Raw genomic sequence first — 15,173 nt, 5'->3', positions numbered from 1 at the left:
GTGAGAACAGCATGTACATGGCCGAAAACATTCTCCTACCATACCTCTTTCTCTTTGGCTAGTCTTCATTCATGTCATACCCACTATTGATCATCTTGGGTCCTGTCCTGGGCCCTTTTTTCTTTTTCTCTCACTTGGGTTCAATTCCACAAAAATGACTTCCAAATCTCTCCTGGGCATTGTGAAATTTTTACCCATTTCAAACTAGATGTCTTGTAGGTATCACAAACTCAACATAACCCAAATACTTCATTATCTTCCTCCCAACCCCCCAAAATACACCATTCTTCCAAATCTACCTATTACTGTTGAGGGCAACACTGTTTTTGTAATCACCCCAGCTTTTCAAACTTGGTGTCATCCATAAGTACTCATTCTCACTCACCCTACATATCCATTCAATTGTCAAATCTTGTCATTTCTTTTTCAAGAACATCTCTTTGATATGTCCTCTTCTCTCCACTTTTCCAAAGCTACAACCCTGGTTCAGGTCTTTATTACCTATTACCTTTAATATTTTATTTACAATCCTATTTCTCCTCCCTAATTCAAGCCTCTCCAACCACTCCAATTGATCCTACCACCACCAAAGTGACATCCCTAAATTATAGTCCTGCTCTACTCAACAAACTCATGTGGTTCTCTATAACTCCTAGTATCATATGTAAATCCTCTCTTTGCTATTTAAAACCCTTAACAATCTATTCCTTTCCTATATTCCCAGTCTTCTTAAATGTTATTTTCCTCCACATTTTCTAGAATTCATCTATATTAACCTACTTGCAGTTCCTCATACATGACATATTATTTATATCCCTGAGCTTTGGTATGAGCTATTCTCCATATCTGGAATGAATCTTCCTTCTCACCTTCATCTCCTTTCAAGACTCAGCTCAAGCACCACTTACTGCAGGAATCCTTTCCTGGTCCCTCACAGCTACTAGCACTTCTTCCCTAAGGTTACCTTGTTTTTTATTCCTATGTCATCCATATGTGTGTGTGTGTATATATGTGTGTGTATGTATATACATGTACATATATTTATATGTGTGTATGTTTATTACATGCATTTTATATGTAGGTGTGCATATGTAGGTGTATAGAGAGAGTGGGTATGTCTGTACATATGTCTGTGTGCACACACATATACATGTATGTGCATGTGTGCATGCATGACTACATGCATACACCTATATTTCACATGTTCAATCCTTCATCAAAGTAAGCTCCTGGAGGACAGGATTTTCACATTTGTCTTTGTATTCCTGGTAGTTAACTTGGTGCCTAGCACACAGTAGGTGTTCAATAAATGCTTGTTGCTTGGTTGTCCTCTTTCTACATTTGGTCTTGTTCATAAGCCACTTCAAATAAATGTTTTTACTTCTGTTCTATAATCTTAAATACATTCTGGCAATAATAAATACTACCATACATTACATTGCCACTACATAGATTGCTCTATGTCAATTTGTTTTTCCTACATCATTTTATTTTCAGAACTACCTTATAAAAGAGGTAGTATAAATATATAATATATATATAATTATCTTCATTTTACAGAGGAGAAAATAACCATGTTCAAACAGTAGTATATAGTAGAGTTGGAACTTATACACAAATCCATTGCTTTTTCTATAGTAACTGGTATCATAGGGTTTTTGTTTTTGGTTGATGTTTATTTTTAGGTATAGTAGAAATTAAATGCTTAAAAAGTACTCAGTACAATCAAGATTGTGATTTTAAAGAAATGACAACTCTTTAGAAATGTCTCTGGTCAACACATGCCAAGTGGAAATTAATGTATAACAAATTAATTTTACTCAAGTACTTTATAATGTATAATAATTGAACTTTAATCAAGTACTTTACAAGAGAAGAGAGGTTATAAGAGTTAAACCTGGGGGATAGTTTTCTATGACTGAATATTAGATTCTGGCACAATCTCAACATGACAGTCCATGTTTGCTTGGAATTGAGAGGATATTAATTTCCCAAAAATAATTCTGAAGAAGGCTTCATAGTAATAGATCAAGGAATGAAAACAAGTTAAAAATTGTCTAGTTGTTACTCCAACCCTCAACCGAGTAGGCATGAGCCTATAGTTTGTGCTGGGCCATATGCCCTACAAGTGATCATCTAGCCTCTTCTTAAATACTTTCAGTGGCAAGGACTAGTATATCAACTCATCTTATAGGCAAGGAAGGCTAGTTGAATTTCTTAAGGTCACAGAACAAACTAAGGGTAGAGTGACAATCAGGACCCTGGTCTGACTCTCAATCTAGTGCACTTCCTACTACACGTAAACATTGCCTGTTTCTACTATATAACACAACAACTCTGGTGGAATGAAGATAAAACACTTTCTTATTTCACTTACCCTGTTCCTAGAGAATGACCCCAGAGACAAACAGGTGTAGTTCCACTTCGTGCTTTGGTCCAGTCATAGAGACAAATGGCATCCCTGGTCAGGCCCTCTTCTGTGGGCTTACCTGTAGAATCCCCAAATCCTACAAGCAATCACAACTTCACAAATGTAATTTTAAAACTACAGCATTTTTTAAAATTGTATACATAATTCTTAACATTACCTCTGTAATCGACAGACAGAACATGGAATCCACCTTCACTCAGCACCTTGGTGAAATACAAATTATTACCTTCAAACTCAAAAACTTAGGTAGAAAAAGCATTTAAGTATATCATCACTTCTGGTCAATATGTTAAGTAGGACTTTCTATTCCTAGTTGTGGTGATATTTTCAGACTAACGACACTTGTCTTTCCCTATTCTGAAAATAGTACTAAATTTTGAAGCTTTCAAATATCAAAAGGGATAGGAGTTTTAAGGAAAACCTTAACCATTGTTTTAAAAGATACATTTTCAGGTAACTCCTCTAAACTGCCCTTTACTAATGAAAAAGAGGAGAAATTTGGCTAAATTATGGGATGGTGAAGAGTTGGATATAATCTAGTGAGCTAAGAGCTATGGTTCTTAATCCTAGTTCTTACATTCATCAATCCATAACTCTGAGAAAATCTTTATCCTCTCAGGTTTTTGTGTTTCCTATATGTAAAAAAGAAATCCTGTTATCCTATTTCTATGTCTTAACTAATTTTTTAAATCTTAATTTTAGTTAATAATAAAGAATTGATTTTTCAATTATCTGTGCTTTGGAAAGCAGCTTGTTCACCTTCTGGGCCAAATATTTTTTTTAAATGTGAATAGAAAAATAAGTTAGTGAACTCCATAAATAGATTACCCAACTGGAATGTGGAAGAAGCTAGATATCTAACTCAACTTGTCCACCTAGCTATGAGTCAGATGCTGATTAACTAGAAAGCCTGACACACTTTTAAAATCAGATAAAACAAGGGGAATTTCCCCAAAGCTGAGGTAATCTAGAATATTAGGAAACAGGGAAAAGATGATGATGTCATCACTTCAACTTCATAAAACATAATGGAGCTAAGGTCAAGGCCTAAATGAACACAATTCAAAGGGTCTCATTTATAGAACTGTATAAAATTACACATGCTCTCTCATATACCACCTTCTTCCTTCCAGCACTCAATGAAGCCAATTAAATTCATGTCTTCTCCATCTTGTGAAAAGGGACCCAAGGGGTGGTAAATTAATTCATGGGATACTTCTGTGACCCTAAGCTGAAACTTAACCTTCATAGTTTGTAACATACACACACATACAGAAACACAGATGAATCTATTCTGTCACCCCACCACCACCAAAATGAAAGATAACATTGCTTCTAATCACATCCATGTATTGGGCATATTTTTGTGCTTCAATGGCCCTAGCATGACAAGTAGTCATATAGATCATCATTCTGAAGTTACCAGTCCCTTAACTGGGTAATTGAAGGAGACAGAATTTGTAGCCCAGAAGAAAGGAAGACTTCTCAAATGAATGGCCTATCCAAACATACCTTCAAAAGCTTAATCCTGTGATGAGATGCCCTGTAGAAGAGATTTTTCAAATGAAAATCTGGAACGCTATGGACAAGTCAATTATTAATATTAGATTGCCTTTTGTCATTGTATTTATAACTTTTATAACATTTATAACTTTTGTGTGACTTAATATGTATAATGAATATCATATTTCTTGCCTTCTCGATGGGTCAGGAAGAGGAGGTAGGGAGAAAATTTGGAAATGAAAGTAAAAAGGTTTTAAATTTTTAAAAGAATAACAGTATGGGGCAGCTAGGTGGTGCAGTGGATAGAGCACCAGCCCTGGAGTCAGGAGTACCTGAGTTCAAATCCAGCCTCAGACATTTAACACTTACTAGCTGTGTGACCCTGGGCAAGTCACTTAACCCCAATTGCCTCACTAAAAAACAAAACAAAACAAAACAAACAAAAAGAATAACAGTATCAAGCCTCAAACTTTATTTTATGTTACTAACTTCTAGTGTTCTGTTTAGTACAGATATTCAATAAGTCTTTGTTGACGTGAAAGTCAATTATGTTCATTCATTTCATATGAACTATATCCTCGTAAGTTTAGGATTATCCCTTCGAATAAGAACCCACTTTGTAAAACATCCCCCAAATTTAAGACAAAATGTCACTTTTCAATACAGACAAATTGGTCCTTTCTTTGTTCCTCAAAGTAAGCACTAATTCTCTCATATAGATGCCTTTTCCCTGCTCTTTTCCTTAAAACGCAATAATCTCTTATGAGCATCCCTTCAGATTTCAACAGGAAAAAGTAGCATGACAGGATATGTTTACAGAGTTTAAACTGAACCCCAGCTAAACCAATAGTGGCCTCATTTTTCCCAGGGCTAAAATTATTTCCAAAAATGCTATCTATGGGCCAGATACCAACCTGTTTTCTGCACTACCATGGAGATAAACTATAATTGGGTTGCCATCTTGAAGAGCTTTCTCATACCAGCTCCGGTCCTTCCCTTTAGCTTCTTTCCCCCTGCTTTCAGGAACTATATGCCTAAAAAGCAAAGATGAGACATTAACAAATATTTGTACATAGACTTCCTTCTCCAGCCTTATCAAATAATTTATTTCTCCTCTTTCTTCCACCATCTTCTATAGCCTTTTAAATTCTTTATATCTACCCAATGGAGAAACAAACTGAAAGTGAAAATTGAAATGAAAACATGACTACATCAAGGGAAACAATAAGGAAATAATGTAAAGAGACACTAGCTTTTACAGGAAAAAAATACTTACACAGAGGAATGTGCTAGGCAGTAGGATACGAGAGCCAATTGTAAAAGAAAACTGAGTTTGAGGCTTCCTATTATCCAAACATTCTTAATGAAAGGGAAACCATTCTTAATGAGAAGAGAAGCCTATATATTGCCTCTAAACCTCATTTTACTGGAAAGGCATGACAGGCTCTTTAAAATTCTATAGTTAGAGGGGCAGCTGGGTGGCACAATGGGTAAAGCACCAGCCCTGGATTCAGGAGGACCTGAGTTCAAATCCTGCCTCAGACATTTGACACTTACTAGCTGTGTGACCCTGGGCAAGTCACTTACCCCTCATTGCCCCGCAAAAAAAAAATAAAAACTATAGTTAGATATAAAAATCCAGATAGCTGAAATGCAAATTGAAGATACATCATAAAAATAAAAGCAGATAAAATAGCATCAAAAGGCAGAGAATAGAAATTTGCTCAAACAGAATTTGAGATTAATACAAGATAAAAATTAATGTTAATACCCAAAGAAAAATCAAAGGAGATTCAAATTTCAAAGCAAAATTTCTTAAAGCAAAGCAAAATTGATGACATGAAATTTCCACTGAGGTTTCCCCCAAAAATAGCAAAATCGGTAAACCCCAGGTCCACTAGTTTGTATGTCTCCTTGTCTGTGGCTTAATGAACACCAAAGCCAGATTCCTATAGCTTCAGTGTTCTCAAGGCCATACTGGAGATTCTACATCAGTGTTTAATGCATAGTAAATGCTTAGTAAAATGCTCCACCTATCGACTCTGGGCATACTTTTTGTCAGACCCTCCTTCTACCAAAAAAAAAAAAAAATCAGCAATGACTTCTCCTCCCTGTAAGTTTTCTTCAGCCTGTCCAGATTTTTATTGCTATCATCTATGAACTGCTTAGTCCATATGTCCCACCACCCCAGTAACTTCAGTACTTGGTTCATAGTCTTTCCATATTATTTCAACCCCTTCTTCCTTTAAATACTCTGGGACACCTCAGTTACTCAACCTCTTAAATGTCCAAGTCCACCTTAATTATACACAATGGCATTACTCACCAAATTACATTTGCTCCCAGTCCTGAAATTCCTAGCTTTTGCTTTGCTTAGATTCATAAAATCATAGAATCTCTGCATTAAAAAGGACCTTAGAAGCCATCTAGTCACAAATTCTCACTTTATGAATAAGAAAGCTAAAGGTTAAATACGTGAAATGGCTTGCCTAAGTTCAACAGGTAGTGAGAATGCCAATGTCAGGATATATTTCTAGAACTTTCCACAGTATGTTGCATACAGTAGTCATTACTAATTTTTTTTTATTCGTAATGAGTCAATGGCCCCACTTGCCTCACTATCTGCGCATTTGCTCCTCAAACCCCAACCCAAGAAAAATCCCTAAGATTATATAAATATTTAGAAATACTAAACATATTCTGAGGCTACTCCTTCTCTCCACCATGTAACATGAAGAAGAGATCCTGATGCTTCTTTCCCATCCTTTTTACATGAAAGTCCATCTAGAAATACTCTTTATGTTACTATACTTACCAAACACCCAAAGTTATTCCATTTTCAGGTTTAATATAGAAGTTAACAGTGTGTGGAATCCAAGATTCTGGTCTCTTCAAATCCACTAGAAATGGAGCTTTCCCTGGAAGATACAAATTAGTTGCCAAATTTTATCTTTTTATTATGAACTAAATAATGGCTTGCCAATGTGAACATGTTTCTGAATTTATGCTATTGCATTTAATTCCCAATAAAATAATTGATAGTGGTGGAGACAAGATAGCAGAATAGAGGCAGCAACTCATGACTTTTCCCAACATTTCCCTCCAAATCAATTTAAAATAATGCATAAAATCAAATTTTGGGGGAGCTATGCCAACAAAAAGGTCAAGGTGAGACATTTCTACAGCCTAAGAAAACAGGAGATCTTCAGGAGAGGTATATGACATCAGAGAGGGGACTGGCCAAGAGTACACATGGTGATAGCACAAGCAATGGACTTTGTAGGCAACTGCAGCAGTAACATTTTTGTGATCTCTCAGCCAAAAGGAAGTAAGGGAGTCATACAATTGGTAAGAAAGAGATTAGAAGGGACTCTCTGCTGGCACTGGGTGCAGTGAGTGCTAACTGGCAACTCGGTTGCCTATATACAGTTTTAGGTTGCAATTGAAGGGTGAAGAGGAGCACTTATGGTTGCTCACAAGAGAGGAGGGTCCCTGATCCCAGTTTCAAGGCAGAGAGGAGCACTACTAATACCTGCAGCTGTAGGGGAACAGGGGCCCTTCCTGGATAAAGATCATAGCACCTCTTTCCTCAGGCCTCCCGGATTAGCTTTGAAAACAGCAGCACGAAAAACCCTGAAGTTTGAGAGAGTGCCTCCCCACCACCAGGTGAGCAGAGTCCAACTTTAACATAAAGGTGAAAGTCAAGACATAGGCTGGGAAAATTAAAAAACACACACATCCAGTTAGATATAGAAATCTATCTTATCCGATAAGGAAGTAGGAGGGGGGGGGTGGATAAAAGAAAGAAGAGGGTAGGACAAAAGGGAAGGTGGATGAAGGGAGGTGGTGGTCAGAAGCCAAATAGACTTTTGAGGAGGGGCAGGATAATGAGAGAGAAAGAAGGATAAACGGAAGAAAGTAGGATGGAGGAAAATACTCAGTAATCATAACTGTGAATGTGAATGGAATGAACTCACCCATCAATCAGAACTGGATAGCAGAATGGATTAGAAATAAGAATTCAACAATGTGTTGTTTACAAGAGACATGCTTCAAACAGAAACACATATACAGTTGAAATAAGGAGCTGGAGCAGAATCTATTATGCTTCAGCTAAAGTAAAAAAGGGGGGAGGGGGGCAAAGGTAGCAATCACCTCAGACAAAGAAAATGCAAAAATAGAATGAATTAAAGGAGATAAACAGGGAAACTAAACTTTTCTAAAAGGTATCACAGACAATGAAGTAAAATCAATATGAAACATATGCAACAAATTAGCATAGCATCCAAATTCTTAAAGGAAAAGTTAAATGAGTTACAGGAGGGAAAATCTATACTAATGGGGGAATGTCAATTTTTCACTCTCAGAGCCAGATAAATTTAACCATAAAATAAAGCAAAAAGTTAAGAAAATGAATAGAATTTTGGAAAAGTTACATATGATAGACTTCTGGAAGAAATTGAATGGAAATAGGCATGAGTATACTTTTTTTAGGTGTACAGGGTACCTTCCAAAAACTGGCCTTTTATTAAGCATTAAAAACTGACAAATGCAGAAAAGGTAGGAATGTGAAATTCAGTCATTCAGACCCTCATGTAATAAAAATTACATATGATAAAGGGACTTAATTAAATATTAACTGAAAACTAAATAATCTAATCTTAAAGAATGAGTGGGCCACAGAACAAATTATAAAAACAATCAATAATTCCTTAAAGAGAATGACAACAATGAGGCAACATATCAAAATTTATGGGATGCAGCCAAAGCAGTAGTTAAAGGGAAAATTAAATCTCTAAATAGTTACACCAATTGAGAGAGAGAGAGAGAGAGAGAGAGCGCAGATCAATGCATTGGACAAGCAATTAAAAATTCTAGAAAAAAAAAAAGCAAAGAAAAAATACCCAATTAAACACAAAATGGAAAGCTCAAAAGTCAAAGAAGGGATTAATAAAATTGAATGTAAAAAGTTGAGCTAATAAATAAAACTAGAGGGTTTTGTGAGGGTGAGGGAACTAACAATACAGATAAACCATTAGTTAATTTGATCTTTTTTTAAAAGGAAGAAAATTGTGGGGGGAGCAGAGCCAAGAAGGCAGAGGAAAGGCAGTGACTTGCCTGAGCTCTCACAAAGATTCCTCCAAATACCTTCAAATAATGCCATAAGACAATTTCTAAAGCAGCAGAACCCACAAAAATATAAGGTGAAATAGTTTTCCAGCCAAAGACAACTTAGAAGGTCAGCAATAAAAGTCTGTTGTACCAGGGGGAGAGTGGAGTACAGACCAGCACAGACCTAGACCCAGAGCAGACCCAGGCCCAGCAAACCAGAAGCAGGCCTTGGGAGCCTCTAAATCAGCAGCAGCAGCAGCTGCTTCAGGAACTTAACCCACAGATAGTAAGAGGGTCGAACAATTGGCCAGAAAGAGATTACAAGGATTTCTTTGCCAACACTGAGGCAGGACCCTATTGTTTTGCCCATACTCAGATCCAGGTCAGTCTTGGGTAGTGGTCCCAGGCAGGGGAGAAACACAAGCACACAAGAGCTTGTGGCCACAGTGGAATAGGATTCTGTTCATATAGTTCCAGGGCAGAACAGCAGGACTGTGGTTGCCTGCAGACCAGAGCACAAGCCGGGAAAGTAGTAAACATACCTCTCCTTAAATCATACAACCTTGGAAGAACTTATAAATTCCTAGAAGTATCTGAAAACAACTGCACAAACCCCCTGAAGCTTGGGACAGTGCACCCTCCACCCTGAAAGCAGAGCCCCACTTTAACAAAGAGTTAAAAGTCAAGAAATAGGCTGGGAAAATGAGCAAACAGAAAAAAAAAGCTAACCACAGAAAGTTTCTATGGTGACAAGGAAGATCAAAATACACCCTCAGAAGAAGATAACAAAGTCAAAGCTCCTACATCCAAAGCTTCGAAGAAAAATATAAATTGGTCTACAGGCAGTCAAAAAGGACTTTGAAAATAAAGTAAGAGAGAGAGAGAGAGGAAAAAATGGGAAGAGAAATGAGAGTGATGAAAGAAAATCATGGGGGAAAAAGTCAACAGCTTGGTAAAGAAGACACAAAACAATACTGAAGAAAATAACACCTTAAAAAACAGACTGGGCCAAATGGTAAAAGAGGTACAAAAAGCCAATGAGGAAAAGAATGCCTTGAAAAGCCAAACTGGCCAAATGGAAAAGGAGATACAAAAGCTCTCTGAAAAAAATAACCCCTTAAACATTAGGATTGAGTGAATGGAAGCTAATCATGAGAAATTAAGAAACATTAAAGTAAAATCAAAAGGATGAAAAAGATAGAAGGCAATGTGGAATATCTCACTGGAAAAACAACTGACTTGGAAAATAGATCCAGGAGAGATAATTTGAAAATTATTGGACCACCTGAAAGTCATGATAAAAAAAAAAAAGAGCCTAGACATCATCTTCAAAGAAATTTCCTGAGAAAATTCCCTGATATTCTAGAACAATAGAGTAAAATAGAAATGGAAAGAATCTACCAATCACCTCCTGAAAGAGATGCCAAAAGGAAAACTCCCATGAATATTATAGCCAAATTCCATAGTTTCCAGGTTAAAGAGCCAGAAAAAAACAATTCAATTGTGGAGTCACAGTCAGGATAACACAAGATTTAGCAGCTTTTACATTAAAGTATTGGAGGGCTTGGAATATAATATTCCAGAGGGCAAAGGAACTAGGATAACAAACAAGAATCACCTACCCAACAAAACTGATTATAATCCTTCAGAGGGAAAATGGGAATTCAGTGAAAGAGAGGACTTTCAGGCATTCTTGATGAAAAGACCTGAGCTGAATAGAAAATATGACTTTCAAATACAATACTCTAGAGAAACATAAAAAGGTAAACAGGGAAAAAGAAATCACAAGGGATATTAAAAGGTTAAACTGTTTACATTCCTCCATGGGAAGAACTATCTCATTATTAGGGCAGCTGGATGGAGCATATTTAGTCAGAGGGCACAGGTGTGAGTTGAATATGGAGGGAATATATCTTTAAAAAATAAAATTAAGGGGTGAGAGAGGAATTCATTGAGAGAAGGGGAAAGGGAAAGGTGAGATGGGGGTATCTCACATAAAAGAAGCAAGAAAATGCTTATACAGTGGAGGGGAAGATGGGGTAGGTACTGGGGAATGAATAAACCTTACTCATCAGAATTGACCTAAAGGGGGAATAACATACACACTCAATTGGGTATAGTAATCTTTCTTTCTTTCTTTCTTTCTTTCTTTCTTTCTTTCTTTCTTTCTTTCTTTCTTTCTTTCTTTCTTTCTTTCTTTCTTTCTTTCTTTCTTTCTTTCTTTCTTTCTTTCTTTCTTTCTTTCTTTCTTTCTTTCTTTCTTTCTTTCTTTCTTTCTTTCTTTCTTCCTTCCTTCCTTCCTTCCTTCCTTCCTTCCTTCCTTCCTTCCTTCCTTCCTTCCTTCCTTCCTTCCTTCCTTCCTTCCTTCCTTCCTTCCTTCCTTCCTTCCTTCCTTCCTTCCTTCCTTCCTTCCTTCCTTTCTTCCTTTCTTCCTTTCTTTCTTTCTTTCCTTTCTTTCCTTTCTTTCCTTTCTTTCCTTTCTTTCCTTTCTTTCCTTCTTTCGTGAGGCAATTGGGGTTAAGTGACTTGCCTAGGGTCACACAGCTAGTAAGGGTTAAGTGTCTGAGGCTGGATTTGAACTCAGGTACTCCTGACTCTAGGGCGGGTGCTCTATCCACTGCGCCACCTAGCTGCCCCTATAGTAATCTTTGTTAACCTGCAGGAAAATAGGAGGGGAAGGGGACAAGCGGAGGACAGATTGGGAGAGGGGATAGCCAGAAGCAAAGTACTTTTGAGGAGGGACGGGGTAAAAAGATATAGAGAATAGAGTAACTGTCATGAGGAGGAAATAGGATGGAGGGAAATACAGTTATCAATAGTGACTGTGAAAAAATTTTGAAGCAAATTTGTCTGACAAAGGCCTCATTTCTCAAAACATAGAAAACTGAGTCAAATTTCCCAATTCATAAATGATCAAAAGATATGAACAATTTTCAAATGAAATAATCAAACCTATCTATAGCCATATGAAAAAAAATGCTCTAACTCACTATTTTTTGTTTGTGTGTGGAGCAATGAGGAATAAGTGACTTGCCCAGGGTCACACAGCTAGTAAGTTTTAAGTGTCTGAGGCCAGATTTGAATTCAGATCCTCCTGAATCCAGGACCAGTGCTTTATCCATTGTGCCACCTAGCTACCCCCCTAACTCACTACTGATCAGAAAGATGCAAGTCAAAACAATTCTAAGATACTACCTCATACCTATTGGATTGGATAATAGGACAGCAGAGGAAAATGGCAAATGTAGGGGATATGGGGAAAATGAGACATTAATGTACTGTTGGTGGAGTTGTAAACTGATTCAACCATTCTGTAGAGCAATTTGGAACTATGGCCAAAGGGCTATAAAACCACGCACACTCTTTGACCTAGCGATACAGCTACTAGGTCGCTATCCAAAAAGAAATAAAAAACAAAAAGTTAAAGCACCTATATGTACAAAAAAATATTTATGGCCACCCTTTTCTCTTGCAAAGAATTTGAAATTGAGGAGATGCCCATCAATTAGGGAATGGCTGAACAAATTGTGGGATGAGATTATGATGAAATACTATTGTGCTATAAGAAATGATGAGCATGATGCTCTCAGAAAAACCTGGAAATACTTACATGAGCTGATGTAAAGTGGAATGTACTGTATACAAAGTGCAACAATATTATAAGATAATCAGCTGTGAATGACTTAGCTTTTCTCAGCAATACAATGATTGAAGACATCTCTAAAGGACTTCATGAAAAATGTTATCCATCTCCAGAGAAAGAACTGATGGTGTCTGAATACATGTTGAAGCATAATTTTTTTTAGTTTCTTTTTCTTAAGTTTTTTGTCTGTTTTCTTTTACAACCTGAGTAATACAGAAATGGTTTGTATATACACATGTATAACTTATAGTGAATTGCTTGAGTTCTTAAGGCAGGGGAAATAGGGAGAGAGGGAGGAAGAGAATTTGGAACTCAAAGTTTTTAAAATGGAAGTTAAAAATTGTTTTACAAGTAATTGGAGGAAAATAAAATTCTAAATAAATGGAAAAAAGTTTAAAAAGAAACAATAAAATAAAATGACTAATATCAAAAATGAAAAAGATGAATACACCAAAAATGAAAATGAAATTAAAAAATAATTAGCCATTATTTTACCTAATAAGTAACATGGATGAATATTTACAAAAAATATAAATTGCAGGAAGTTCTGGGGGCGGAACCAAGATGGCAGAGAGAAGCTAGGAACTTTCCTGAACTTTCCTGTCTTTCCCTCAAAAACAACATTAAATCAAGCCTCTAAACAGATTCTAGAACTACGGAACCTACAAAAAGAGAGACAAAATCCTGATATGTGAGATAACTTAGAAGACTTCAGAAAAGGTCTGTCTCACCTGGGTAAAAGGGGAGGGCGGCTCAGCACTACTCGTCTCAGCTGGCAGCTCACCTCAGCAAAGCTCGACTTAGTGGGCAGCTCTCAACATAGGTCAGCTCAGTGGGCAGCTCAACACTGTTGCAACTCGACACAGCTGAGAGCAGTAAGAAGCTTGCAACTGTGAACCCTGTGCTCCGGAAGCAGACTTCAACTTGATAAGTTTAAAAATAGCCTACAACATGAGCAAGAAACAAAAAAGGACCCTTACCATTGACAACTTCTATGGTAAAAGGGAAAACCAAAACTCAAACGCAGATGAGTTGATCAAAACACCCACAAGTGAAGACTCAAGAGGGAAGATGATCTTGTCACAAGACCAAAAAGCCTTCTTTGAAGAGCTCAAAAAGGCTTTTAAAAACCAAATAAGAGAGGTAGAAGAAAAATGGAAAAAGAAATAAGAGAAATGAGAGTGCAAAAAGAAGCACCAAAAATGACTGAGGAAAACAATTCCTTAAAAAATACAATTGGCCAAATGAGAGAAAAAAATTAGCCAAACAGAAAAAGAAGTGCAAATAAGGCCTTACAAATTAAAATTGAGCAGATGGAAGCGGGTAACTCCGAGACAACAAGAATCTGACGAGCAGAATCAAAAGACTGAAAAAATAGAAGAAAATGTGAAATACCTCACTGGAAAAACAACTGACCTAGAAAATAGGTCCAGGAGAGATAATCTGAGAATTATTGGACTACCTGAAAGCCATGATCAAGAAAAGACACCATATTCCAGGAAATTATTAAGGAGAACTGCCCTGAAATTGTAGAATCAGAGGATAATATCATCATTGAAAGAATTCACCGATCACCTCCTGAAAGAGACCCCAAAAGGAACACTTCAAGGAATATAGTAGCCAGACTCCAGAATTATCAGGTGAAGGAGAAAATACTCCAAGCAACCAGAAAGAAACCATTTAAATACCATGGAGCCACAGTCAGGATTGCACAGGACCTGGCAGCTTCAACATTAAAGGATCGCAGGGCTTGGAATATAATATACAGGAAGGCAAAGGAGCTTGGATTACAACCCAGGATCAACTACCCAGCAAAACTGATCATTCTCTTTAAGAGGAAAAGATGGACATTCAATGAACTAGGGGACTTCCAAGGCTTCCTGAGAAAAAGACCAGAAATGAACAGAATATTTGATCTCCAAATACGAGACGCTAGAGAAATATAAAGAGGTAAACAAGGGGGAGAAAAGTGTTGTTCAATGATGTTAAACTGCTTGAGTCCATGTGAAGGTTGAGATTTGTATCTCTGTAAAGGTATTCTTATTAAATCAACTTTGACATGATGCTATAAAGAAACTTACGGGGAAGAATAAAAGAAGACTAGAGGGAGGAGAGGAAGGGAGAGTTGGAATGGGGTTAATTATATCATAGGAAGAGGCATAAAAAGAACCCATTACAACAGAGGGAAAGCAGGGAGCATTGTTGCAACTTTACTCTCATCAGACTTGGTTCAGGGAGGGAATAAAATACACTCCCATTTGTATAAAGAAATTTAGCTTACTCTGTAAGAAAACAAAAGGGGAAGGGGGGAAAGGGTGGTATTGATAGAAGGGAGGGCACAAGTGGGGAAAAAAGGGGCAAGAAAAAGAAGGGCAGCTGATAAAAGGGAGGGCAGATTGAGGGAGGCAGTGGTCAGAAGCAAAACACTGGTCAAGTGGAATGGGGGGAAGAAGGGGGAAAAGAGTACAAAGGGGAAAAGATGGA

The 15,173-nt window shown here is 37.1% G+C and overlaps 1 protein-coding gene across 1 annotated transcript in view; it reads right to left on the bottom strand.

Moving 5' to 3' along the window:
- ABHD12B (abhydrolase domain containing 12B) overlaps positions 1-15,173 on the bottom strand; it is a 48,255-nt gene that overhangs the window by 13,623 nt on the left and 19,459 nt on the right. The window contains exons 3-7 of the mRNA XM_043982876.1: positions 6,750-6,852; positions 4,849-4,968; positions 3,944-3,974; positions 2,589-2,634; positions 2,378-2,507 (exon numbers count right to left, since the gene is read on the bottom strand). Coding sequence (XP_043838811.1) covers positions 2,378-2,507; positions 2,589-2,634; positions 3,944-3,974; positions 4,849-4,968; positions 6,750-6,852 — 430 coding nt within the window. The remainder of the gene's footprint in view (positions 1-2,377; positions 2,508-2,588; positions 2,635-3,943; positions 3,975-4,848; positions 4,969-6,749; positions 6,853-15,173) is intronic.

This window comes from Dromiciops gliroides, chromosome 2 (genome assembly GCF_019393635.1).
Source record: "Dromiciops gliroides isolate mDroGli1 chromosome 2, mDroGli1.pri, whole genome shotgun sequence".
NCBI classification, from domain to species: Eukaryota; Metazoa; Chordata; class Mammalia; order Microbiotheria; family Microbiotheriidae; genus Dromiciops; species Dromiciops gliroides.
Note: the sequence above shows the minus strand (reverse complement) of the source record. Positions and strands in the feature narration are given on the sequence as shown.